Source organism: Narcine bancroftii, chromosome 10, assembly GCF_036971445.1.
Source record: "Narcine bancroftii isolate sNarBan1 chromosome 10, sNarBan1.hap1, whole genome shotgun sequence".
Lineage (NCBI taxonomy): Eukaryota > Metazoa > Chordata > Chondrichthyes > Torpediniformes > Narcinidae > Narcine > Narcine bancroftii.
In genome coordinates, this window is record NC_091478.1 from 63420443 (window position 1) to 63433245 (window position 12803).

General features: G+C 42.0%; 1 protein-coding gene across 3 annotated transcripts in view; it reads left to right on the forward strand.

The window, feature by feature from the left end:
• The first annotated feature begins 287 nt into the window (after positions 1-287).
• The window catches only part of amfra (autocrine motility factor receptor a), a 92253-nt gene continuing 79737 nt past the window's right edge, over positions 288-12803 (forward strand). Inside the window, exon 1 of one of the 3 annotated variants that reach the window (XM_069901055.1) lies at positions 288-845. In XM_069901055.1, the coding sequence (XP_069757156.1) occupies positions 462-845 (384 nt within the window). In that variant the 5' untranslated portion in view covers positions 288-461. The remainder of the gene's footprint in view (positions 846-12803) is intronic. The other 2 variants (XM_069901053.1, XM_069901054.1) reach the window with 2 other exon arrangements.

Below are 12803 nucleotides of genomic sequence, written 5' to 3' on the forward strand. Positions count from 1 at the left end.
GGGGGGAAGGGGACAGCAGCAATGAGGGGGGGAAAGGGGACAGCAGCAATGAAGGGGGGAAGGGGACAGCAGCAATGAGGGGGAGGAGGGATGGCTGGGTAGGTGAGGGGATTACTGGAAAGAAAAGCCGAGCAGGTTTAATAGAAAGCAGAAAAGTCAATGCCATGTGGTCGGATGTGACCCAGCCTGGAAATAAGGTGTTGTTCCTCCAATCTGCGGGTAGTCTGGGACCATAAACACGACCTTATTTCATGCAGGATGTTCTTGGAACCATGATGACGTCTGACAGACCTCACTTCCGGGTCGGACAGCCCCGCCCCGCTCTTTTGGCGACGTCGTGGTATTCGCGTCGTTGGAAACTTGGAGCAGGAGCGGCCGCGGGACGTTAGCGGGTCTGAGCACCGGGGTAGCGGGAGCGCGGCTGTTACCGGAGCCCGGTGGGGAGCAGACTCGGCCCGACCATGCCGCTGCTTTTCCTCGAGCGGTTCCCGTGGCCCAGCCTGAGGACCTATGCAGCCCTCAGCGCGGTGCTGCTGGCCGCCAGCCTTTTCAGCGCCTACTCCCACCTCAGCCTGGCGCCGGGACAAGCCCCGGTCTCGGCCCCTCGTCGCGACCCCAACCTCGGCAACCCCGCTGACGCCACAGACGGCGAGCAGCCGACCGCCCCCACGGGTGAGCGGGATGCCGGAGCGGGCGCCGCGCGTCACAGTCTCCCCAACCCATGGGGCAGCGTCGACCGTGGCGAAGCCGACCTGGAATCGTCAGGCAGACCTGAGTGGGCTGAAGGCCAGGGATTCGTCCTGGACATGACCTGGTTCCTGGTGTCAGACGGCTGGTGCATTTGGGTGAGTGTTGTGGTCCCTCCCTTCACCCCGCCCCTTCCCTGGCTCCGGAAGCTTAAACACGGAGAGGACTTCTAAGGAGTTTATTTTCTTTTTGATTCTTCCTGATGTGTGATATTAGATAGGAAAATAACAGATCGCCCAATTCCTTTTTAAATATTGGATTCCTGCTGAAGATAAAATTAGTAAACATTTGAATTGTTTTCTCTCTAAACATTTTCAGCTTGACTACATTAGGTTTTGTAGGTAAGAAGTTGCCAAAGAAATATTTCCAGATACCTTGACTACACCTCTTCGTACCCTATTCTCTGTCAGGATTCCATTCCTTTCTCACAATTTCTCTGTCACATCTGCTCCAGGACGAGGTCTTCCATGCGAGATCATCTGAGATGTCCACCTTCTTCAAAAAAAACTTCTACCATCAACTCGGCCCTTACTCGGATATCCTCTAATACCCACGTAACTGCCCTGGCCCCCTCCTTGCAGCAAGACAGGATTCTCCTTTGTCCTCACCTACCAGCCTCCACAAAAAATATATCATCCTCTGCCATTTTCCCCATCTACTACGTGATCATACTACCAGACATCTCAACCCCTCCCACAGGGTCAGCTCCCTCCGTGACTCCATCGTCCTCTCCTCTCTTCCCACTATTTGCCCCACTCTTTCCCCTCCCCCCCCCCCCCCCCCGTTCCTAGCTCTGTGACTGCAGCAAATGCTGTACTTGCACTGAGTTCCTCCAGCATTTTTGTAATTTTACTACAATCACAGCGTTTGAAGTCTTTCTTGTTTCATTCAACTTTCTAGTGTAGTAATTGATGGAGTTTGAAGTCAATGCAGACTATCTGCACAACTGCTTATTCCAAATTGGAATGCAAAAATTGATCGTTGTTGTCTTTTCCTTCCTATCCACAAGTTTATTATTCTGACAATATTGAGATGTTTGGCCTAGCATATCTAAACTTGGACAGCGTAAGCAGATCATATTACTATATCAAATCGAGCTCGGCCGTGTCGTATATCCTTCCTCACAAATGTTTACCTTCAATGGAAATTTGTTCCACAGTGGCTCAGAAGCCCAAGATGCTTTTTTTCTCCACCAACAACCAATGTGTTTGCATGCAAATTTAATATTTTCTGAACTAAATTTGGTCAATGTGTAGATCAGTAACTGAACCTGATCTTTAATGGTTATCCTCTTTAAAATACTGGAATGGAAAAAATACATTTTTATTCTTGTAAAATAAAATCACTAAATAGGATATTCTTCTGATGTATCTACTTTATGGAGAATATTTGCCATTTTGTTATACAAGAAGACAAGTTGCTCTTGTGTCTTGGTGTGAGCTTTCAGGCGCCTCAGATTGAAGAGACTGCCATCCGTGCGGTACCGGATGTAAACAGCATCTTCATTGTTGAAGTCTTTCTTGGCTTGATTCAGCATCATGCTGAAGAAGATGTCGCTTTAGTTGCCCATTCAGAGCCAGCTCTTCAGCGCTTGACGTCCTGTTTGCGGAAACTGCCAAAATGTTTGGCCTGGAAGTCAGCCTGAAGAAAACTGAGGTCCTCCATCAGCCAGCTCCCCACCATGACTACCAGCCCCCCCCCCACATCTCCATCGGGCACACAAAACTCAAAACGGTCAACCAGTTTACCTATCTCGACTGCACCATTTCATCAGATGCAAGGATCGACAACGAGATAGACAACAGACTCGCCAAGGCAAATAGCGCCTTTGGAAGACTACACAAAAGAGTCTGGAAAAACAACCAACTGAAAAACCGCACAAAGATAAGCGTGGACAGAGCCGTTGTCATACCCACACTCCTGTTTGTGTCCGAATCATGGGTCCTCTACTGGCATCACCTACGGCTCCCAGAAAGCTTCCACCAGCATTGTCTCCGCTCCATCCTCAACGTTCATTGGAGCGACTTCATCCCTAACATCGAAGTACTCGAGATGGCAGAGGCCGACAGCATCGAATCCATGCTGTTGAAAATCCAATTGCGCTGGGTAGGTCACATCTCCAGAATGGAGGACCATCGCCTCCCCAAGATCGTGTTATATGGCGAGCTCTCCACTGGCCATCGTGTCCGAGGTGCACCAAAGAAGAGGTACAAGGACTGCCTAAAGAAATCTCTTGGTGCCTGCCACATTGACCACCGCCAGTGGGCTGATATCGCCTCAAACCGTGCATCTTGGCGCCTCACAGTTCGGCGGGCAGCAACCTCCTTTGAAGAAGACCGCAGAGCCCACCTCACTGACAAAAGACAAAGGAGGAAAAACCCAACACCCAACCCCAACCAACCAATTTTCCCCTGCAGCTGTGTCTGCCTGTCCCGCATCGGACTTGTCAGCCACAAACGAGCCTGCATGTGACGTGGACATTTACCCCTCCATAAAGTGGGGGGTTTAGGTCGCTGAAATGTTTGGCCTCATTTAAAATGCATGAGGAGACTTTGTCCACAGTGACTTTACAGAAACTTTGAAGAATGCCTGTGGAGACTTCACAAGTGAATGTTGATTGGACTGATGCTGTGGAGTAAATGGTCTATTGTCTTTAAGGAAGCTCAGAAGCTCATTATGGTGCAGGTAATCTGGTTGCAGTTTGCTATTCTAAGAGGGGTTATTTGGTTTTGCAAGCAGAGAGGGGGAAAAAAACATACAAGATTCTTCTCTTAGAGAGAAAGAGAACTGAGTCTCTGAGTGCCTTTTGGAGGCTGCCGCATGACAAGCTGGCAGCTTGTTGAAACCCCATTTTGAAGGCTGGCTGAGAGTTCTGAGATCAGCCTGTTGAAAAACCCTTGTAATCCTTACAAGAGGAAATGACTGGCTAGAATGTTTCTTCTGAAATGAGGGAAACAAGAGGAACTCTGGTGACCTGGAAGAAGAGGTTATCATTTGGAAAACCCATGATGGGGCATGTTTCTTCGGCAAGACACTGAAGTGGCTGATTGGAGGGAATCAGTTTGTGTGTGTCCAATGAGCAATAAATTTCTCTCTCTGCAACCCACAAGAACCTTCCTGAGTAGTAACCATTTAAGCACCAGAGCCTGGTGAAAATTCATATATGTTAAATTCTGGGAATAGTATAAGAATTGCCTAATACCAGTGAACTTGGAATGAGAAATGAGGTTGGATTTTGAATCAAAGAACTTTCCTGAACATATACACATTACATACATGTGCACTTAGAATTAGAAGGGGGTTAAGTTAATAGTAATAAGTTAAAGTTTGATCTGGTTTTTATTTTGAAAGAAAATGAAAAGCAACTTTTGTTTAAGTAACCATTTGTCTTGATGAATTTTTATTGCTGCTGGGTTTTGGGGTCCTCTGGACTCGTAACAAATGTATCTTATTTCTTAAGTATGAAATATAAATCGTAAGTTAATTTGGATTCAAAAGGAATTGTAATGAAGAAATTTCCCAATCATTAAATGTTTTCAATATTTTAAAGTCACCAAATCATGCCAGAAAATGAGCAATTTTGTATAATGAGAACAAGAACTGCACAAATTAAGAAAATTACGGTTCCTGGAACCTGGTTGTTTTTATTTTTAAGTTTTTAAAAGCAATGGTCACAGAATGCACGCCTTATGATCTTCCAACATTCTGTGCTGTCAGTGGATTGGAAAGAGGTTGGAAAGTGGTAACTAGAAAATTAAGAGACATGAGGACTCGTGTACATACATCAATGGTGGAGAAATGATGAAATCATTTGTTAAATCTATGGATGCTTTAAAAAATATCAAAAGCTGAGATGAGAAAACTTTAGTCACAGGGAATAGAGAGAACCAGGAGAATGGGTGGAAAAATAATTTGGTTTGGAGGTCAGAATCAAAATCAGGACTTTTTCTCGTGGTGTTTTGTGGCAGCATCATAGTGTTATAAATAAAAAAGAAAACAGTGCACGAAAAGTAAGGCTGTGTCTTTGGTTCATTGATTATTCAGGAATCCGATGGTAGCAGGGATGAAACTGTCCTTTGCCGTTGAGTGCTTGTCTTTGGGCTCCTGTACCTTTTTCTCAGTGGTTAGCAGATGGCCTGGGTGGTGAAGATCTTTGAGGATAGAGACTGTTAACTATTATATCAAATAATAAAACAGGCTTAAAGCATTGGCTTTAATTATTTTAAATTCTCCTAGTTTTATGATGTGCATTTGGAGGAATCTGTTCAAAAGGAAACATTGTTAATAAATTTTGAAAGGACATGTGTAAAGATTATAGGTCATTGCTATTTTCCCAGGATTGCTTACATTTTTTGGATTGAGTTATGTGAAGGATATCAATTTTCTGAAAAAGCAAAAGTTTTGAATGAAACTAACTGAGCCAAATGCAGTGTAGTTCATTTGCAAGGTTTTGTATGGTTGGGTGTAGCTGTACTAAATTGCTAAACCGGGGAATAAATTTAAGGGACAGAAACAAGTTAAACTTAACTGAGTAACACAGAGAACTTTTTACTTTATTTAAAAAAAAAGAACTTTATTAACTTGATTTGGGTATTTACACCTTTGCACTCGCATTCCACCACATCATTTAAAGGTCTCTCGATCCTTTCTTCCAAAAAGTTTAACTTGTTTCTGTGCCTTTAATTTATTGTCCAGCTTAGCAATTTAGTACAGCTACACCCAACCATACAAAACCTTGAAAATGAACTACAATGCATTTAGCTTGACATATGGATGGAAGCTATGGAGAGGGTACAGAGGAGATTTACCAGGATGTTACTGGATTGGAAAATAAGTCTAATGGGGCAAGGTTAGTAGAGCTGTGACTGTTTTTTTCCTTTGCAGACTGAGAAAGAGAAGCAAAAGGCAATCCCTTCAGAGTCACTAGCTCCTTTTACACTTGCATCTCACTAAATTGGCCGCTTAATTACCTGAGATAGGAAAGCTGTTTTTGTTGTTCACACTTGACCACTCTCAACCAGGACACTGAATGCATTCACACTTGCAAGGAGTCATCCTTTAGGTAAGGACTGTTCTACCTTCTACCAGTGATGTCATGACACATTGATCAATGGTGGACCTACTTTAAATCCTGATCAATGTATTATAATCTTGTATATGAACAAAATCAATCATAATTATAACATAATTAAGCTTTATGTTCAGCACAGTATGAGTGCTTTATGTACAGCACAGTATGAGCCCTTCAGCCCCTTATTTTTGTTGTTCTGACCTATATAAATGTTTATAAGGGACCGAGGGAAAGTGCTAGCAATAAATAGTAATGGCGGACAATTTTTAAACAGTGTGGTAGCGCTATTGTGCAAAATTTATACACTGTGGGAAAGTTGGTAGCACTATTGAGGACAATTTATACAGTGTGGGGAAAGTTAGTAGCGCTATTCCACACAAGTGGGGGGGGGGGGGAAAAAGAGATGGCGGACCTGCCCTCCCCGAATGCTGTGTGGCAGAGAAAGGTTTGTATGCATGAATGCATTTGCATTCTCTCTCTCTTTTCTTCCCCCCCATGGCAAAGTTTATATTTTCATTATAATCTTTTCACGTTCCTGCACTCACGTAAAAATTTGGGTAATTTCTGTTGTAGAATGCAATTGCCCGTTCTACACTTGCCCGTTTGCAATCCTGACATCTACAGACACCAGGGATTACATTGGGTTCGAGGCAGTCTGTCTTTGCCGTGAGATGATGTCATTTCACTTCGGCGTTGAGACAATTTTCATTCCACACTAAACCCATTTTAGGCCAATTGGCTGTTAATTCCTGGGACCATTTGCAAATGTGAAAAGGGCTACTGAGTGTCCATGGATTCACCTCCAGCACCCCCGCAGCTGCACAAGACTTCAGTTCAGTTTAAACCATCAACAACCCAATCCCAAATCCAAACTTCCAACATGATGAGGAAGCTTCAGCACCCAGGACCCTTCAGGAGCCCTTCTTGCTTTCGGCACCCCTTTGAATCCCAGTTCTGATACTTGGCTCTCATGAGCCAGTCTCCAGTACCCCACAACCTGGTGTGAGTTCTTTGAACTCAAGTTGTCTGCAACCTGTGTGGGTTCCCTCTCTGCAAGGCGCCAACAGTTCACCGCTTATATGTATCCTTCAGCTGCCGAGCCTCTCTCTGATCCGCAACCATGGTCACGATCCTTTGGATCGTCTCTTCTGCTTCTCCTTCTCAACATGGGTGGGGTGGTGGTCTTCCCATTACTGGCGTCCTGCATGTCTGCTGCTCTCCTGGAGACTTCAACTCCTCATGACTGCTGCTGAACATGGGTGCTGCCACCTTAGGCCCAGATCCTTCTGACACAGGATTTAAAATAAAAGACCCTCCATCGGCTCCTTTAACAGCCCTGTATGGAGCTATCAGCTGTCGGAACCTGCGAGTGAGCGCTGTGTCTCTGTTTCCTGCTGCACACTGGTGGCAGCTATGGCAGAACCGCCATTTTTTCTATTTGATAAGATGTGACAGTTTGAGCGGTTTTATTCTTCTCCTTGATTGTATGAAACCGTGTTTGAAGCATGATGCGTGTTTTACGAAGTTGCATTATGTTAGAATACAATACTGCTGCTGGTGATGGTCTTTACTAGAGGCCCAGTTGTTAGCTGTTCGATCTTTCTGATCTTTTCCAGTTTACCAGGTTGGTCATGCCAGAAAATAGCAGCAGCTGAGAAACTAGTTCCTTTAAAACTTGTTAATTGTAAATTCTGCCAAGAACAGAAGAAAAAAAACTCCAGAGATTTTTTAAATATTTCCAGTCTTATTTGTTCCATCTATCGTCACTTGTTTTCTTGAGTTAATGAAGTTTGTAAAACATAAATGGCACAGTTGAATTTGCTGCATTTGAGTGAGATAGATTTCTTGAAATTGAATAGTTTGTCTTCTGTTGATCATTGTTTCAATTTGAAGTAGTTGCCACGTGTCACTGTATTATCATCAGTGAAATAGTGTTGAAATAAATGCAGCTGTTCAGTATCAGATGTGTGCTTCTGCATTTCTGATTTCAGCAAAGTAGAATTGCAAGGTAATGTGGACTACAGTAATAATTACTTTTCAGTTACTACAGTCCTAAAGCATTTCACAGGAACATGACTGAAGAAAATTTGACAGAACTGTAATGAGAGGCAAGGGCACTTGATCAGAGGTTGGTGTTGAGGACTTTATTAAAGTAACAATTTCTTAGGGCTAGAGGAGTGTAGAGAGGCTTTGGTATAACTGACATTCAGACAAGTAAAAGCCAAGATGATCAAGACTGAAATTGGGAGCGTGCAGCTATTTTAACCGATGGTAGGGTTGGAGAAGATGATGTTGGAGGTTAGTGATCATCAGTCAGAGTTATATTATACAGAAGTTCTACCCAAGCTGATCCCATTTGCCTGTGTTTGGCCTACATATCTCTAAACCAGTAGTTCTCAACCTTTTTCTTTCCACTCGCATTCCACTTTAATTATTCCCTATGCCATAGGTGCCCTGTGATTAGTAAGGGATTGCTTAAGGTGGCGTGTGGGTGAAAAGAAAAAGTTAAAAAACTAATGTTTTAATTGTACCTAATTTTTTTATTAAAAAAAATTAATTGTACCTAATTGACTTATGTGCACAGTTTCATAACTCCAAAGAAAATAGCCCAATGACAATTTTTCTCAAGCAAAATATTTCAGTAAAACTGGGTCTCGAGAAGAGATTCTCAACCTTCCCACACACATACCACCTTAAGCAATCCTTTACTAATCACGGAGCACTTATGGCATAGGGATTAGTTAAACTGGTATGTGAGTGGAAAAAAACTGCTCTAAATCTTTCCTAATTCAAAAGTAAGCTTCCTTTAATTTTGGTATTTAACCTGAGAACCAGTCCTATCTTTCCCATAACTCTTAAAACTAATCATAATTGATCACTGGTGCCAAATGCAACCCCACAGACACTCAGTCACCTGCCTTACTTCATTTCCCAATAGGTGGTCAAGTGCTTAGGTGCATCTACCTATTATTTGATAAAGTTGTCCTGGATACACTTAACAGTTTCCTCCCTGTCCAAGCTCTTTGTACTCTCGCAGTCCCAGTCAATATGAGAGAAATTGAAATCACCTGCTATACAATACTAGTGCATTTGCAGCTATCTGCAGTTTCCATGTATATATTTGTCCCTCTAATTATGATTTGGGGTTGGGCTGGTGGGGACTATAATGCAGTCCCATCAAAGTGATCATCTTATTTCAAGTTCCACCCACATGGCCTCCTTGCACAATTTTTAAAAAAAACTTTATTTATTCGTTCAAAATACAAATAGTAGATAACATATACAATAATTAACTATAAACATGAACATTATTTTTCAGCCAGCTCTCCTAAGGAGAGCCATAAAGAAAAAAATATTAAGGAAAAATTAAACATACATATCAAGATCTAATCAATGTAAATTATAATGTAAATATTCTGAATATAACAACCATTTATTAATTAAAAAAACTGTAATTATCACGTGAAACATATGTAATTTTTTTCCATTATTAAACTACATTTCATCTCATTATTGCCATCTATTAATATCATTCATATTTGTATCTTTCCACGTACTAGCAGTACATTTTCTCGCTACAGATAAAGCTAAATATACAAAAGCAAGTTGAAATTTATCTAATCCCAAACCTTTCAGAGGTTGCAAACTGCCCAGTAAAAATACTGTCGGATTTAAAGGTATTTTAATCTTACACAGGTATTCTAAAAACAATTGAATTTTCTTCCAAAAATATTATATATATATATATATTTTTTTTCTTTGGCTTGGCTTCGCGGACGAAGATTTATGGAGGGGGTAAAAAGTCTACGTCAGCTGCAGGCTCGTTTGTGGCTGACAAGTCCGATGCGGGACAGGCAGACACGATTGCAGCGGTTGCAGGGGAAAATTGGTTGGTTGGGGTTGGGTGTTGGGTTTTTCCTCCTTTGCCTTTTGTCAGTGAGGTGGGCTCTGCGGTCTTCTTCAAAGGAGGTTGCTGCCCGCCAAACTGTGAGGCGCCAAGATGCACGGTTTGAGGCGTTATCAGCCCACTGGCGGTGGTCAATGTGGCAGGCACCAAGAGATTTCTTTAGGCAGTCCTTGTACCTTTTCTTTGGTGCACCTCTGTCACGGTGGCCAGTGGAGAGCTCGCCATATAACACGATCTTGGGAAGGCGATGGTCCTCCATTCTGGAGACGTGACCCATCCAGCGCAGCTGGATCTTCAGCAGCGTGGACTCGATGCTGTCGACCTCTGCCATCTCGAGTACTTCGACGTTAGGGATGTAAGCGCTCCAATGGATGTTGAGGATGGAGCGGAGACAACGCTGGTGGAAGCGTTCTAGGAGCCGTAGGTGGTGCCGGTAGAGGACCCATGATTCGGAGCCGAACAGGAGTGTGGGTATGACAACGGCTCTGTATACGCTTATCTTTGTGAGGTTTTTCAGTTGGTTGTTTTTCCAGACTCTTTTGTGTAGTCTTCCAAAGGCGCTATTTGCCTTGACGAGTCTGTTGTCTATCTCATTGTCGACCCTTGCATCTGATGAAATGGTGCAGCCGAGATAGGTAAACTGGTTGACCGTTTTGAGTTTTGTGTGCCCGATGGAGATGTGGGGGGGCTGGTAGTCATGGTGGGGAGCTGGCTGATGGAGGACCTCAGTTTTCTTCAGGCTGACTTCCAGGCCAAACATTTTGGCAGTTTCCGCAAAGCAGGACGTCAAGCGCTGAAGAGCTGGCTCTGCATGGGCAACTAAAGCGGCATCATCTGCATCGTCTATATATATATATATATATATAAAATATATATATATATATAATATATATTAAAAAAAAATATATATATATATATATACATGACCAGACAGCATGAAAAAAAAGTTCTAACAGAATTTAAAACACAAATCTGATTCATGAAAACCATACTTTTTTAATTTTTCAGGTGTTAAGTATAATTGACATAGAAAATTATAATTAATCATTTCATAACGTGCATTTATCAATCTAGTTACACTATCATGACAGATATCTAACCAATCATCCTCGGAAAAAATAAAACCAATTTCCGCTTCACATTTACTTTTGGATTTATCCCAACCCTTTTTATCCATACCATCCTGTAGTATTTGATACATAGATAAAATATAACCCTTCTCTGGCACCTTCATAAGAAACGTCTCAAATTTAGTCATTTCAGGTAAAATCATATCTCTGCCAAACGTATGTAAAAAGCAACATCAATTTTCATTATCTTAATGTACGCCAAGACGTGCTTACGCTTGATCGGACTGTTTAAACCTCTAACATTAAAAGTAGCAAACTTCAAGTTTGATATATCTACTAATATTACTAAATACCAATAATATCTTTATATGAAAACTCAAATCAATGTATATAGGCCCTCCAATAGGAGAAAAAAGTCACAAATTAAAAGCTAACTAAAATAAAAATAAAAAGAAATAAAGAAGAAAAAAAATCCCCCCCCAAAAAAAACTACCAAAAGGCAGTAATCCCTAAACAAAAATTGGGTGTGGGTCACCCTCCAGTGGCTGATGACTAATAGAACCTAGAGCAAATCTCTCCCTCCCCAGCCGAACAAAGAATAACATCAAAATATCATGATAACGTAAAAAGTAAAATAAGAATAAAAAAATTCTTCTATTCATCCAAGAGATTCCAAACTCGAAGGTCCCATTTCAAAAGAAGTTGTACTCTTTCCATTCCCGCTTTTCCCATTTCTTCCATTTCCAGACCAGATTTTTCTTTAGTAGACAATGGTGGACTATGTCTTTGTCCTCTTATATCTGGCAATGAATCAGCAAAAATCATTGCTTCACGATTAGTCTCAAAAAACCGAGATTGATAGTCTCCATAAAACACCTTCAACACTACCAGATAGCGAAAAGTAGACTTATAACCTTTACGCCACAAAACTTCTTTAACTGAATTAAATCGACGTCGACGTTGAATGACCTCTTGACTCAAATCAGAATTTAAAAACTCTGCTATTCTGAATCAATAACGGAGTTTGTTGTCGTCTCGCACTTTACACTGCTAGTCGAAGTATTGCTTCTCTGTCCAAATAATTCAAATATCGAATTATTACAGGTCTCAGTGGTTGACCAGGTAAAGGTGTTCTTCTTGAAGCTCTATGAGCTCTTTCCAGTACCAAGCCTCCATAAAAAAATTCTTGCCCTAGTACTTGTGGGATCCAGTCTTTAAAAAAACGAAGAAGCTCTTGTCCTTCCATACCTTCTGGCAAACCAACGATTTTCACATTATTCCTTCTGCTTTGATTCTCCAAGTAGTCTATTTTCCTCTCTAACTCCTTCTCACGTTGTCGCAATTCTATAACTGATTTTTCCACCTTCAACACTTTTTCTGTGTTAGAAACCACTTGCTGTTTACATTCCAAAAAAGCAGACTGAAATTTAAAAAAATCTTCACAAGATGCTTCCACACGTGTTTTAACTGTATTCAATTCTGAACTTATACTAGCATTCATTTGGGCCATCTCATTCAGTAAGGGTTGAATGACAGCATTTAACGGCATATATTGTAGCTCAGAAAAGCTCAGCCCTGCTTTCTCTGACGTAGTGGCAGAACCAGGTAACTGCAGCTCCTGCTGCAACTCAACAAAAGGCATTTTAGAGGTTTTACTGCGGCTCTGGACTCCCAGCGACGGCACCCCGACTTTCTCAGGGGGTCGCTGCTGGTCTCCCCCAGCAGCTCGTTGTTTTCTTGCAAAATCAAGGAGAAAATTAAAATCTTCAGGTTGGAATGCTGCCTGAAGCCTTTCAGACAATGGAGTCGTGTTCCTGCGTGCTCCCTCCATTAAAATTAAAAGTCTTCAAGTATCAGGATCCACTGCTTGGGAACACGCACCTTCCTCCAGAGAACGGGTAATTCCAGCGCTATCCTTCACTTGGTGAGTAGTAGACATTTTTGTTCAGCTCCCACAGGCAGTCTTTGAGGTTTCGACACTGAAGAAATTAAACCTGAGGCTGTAGCA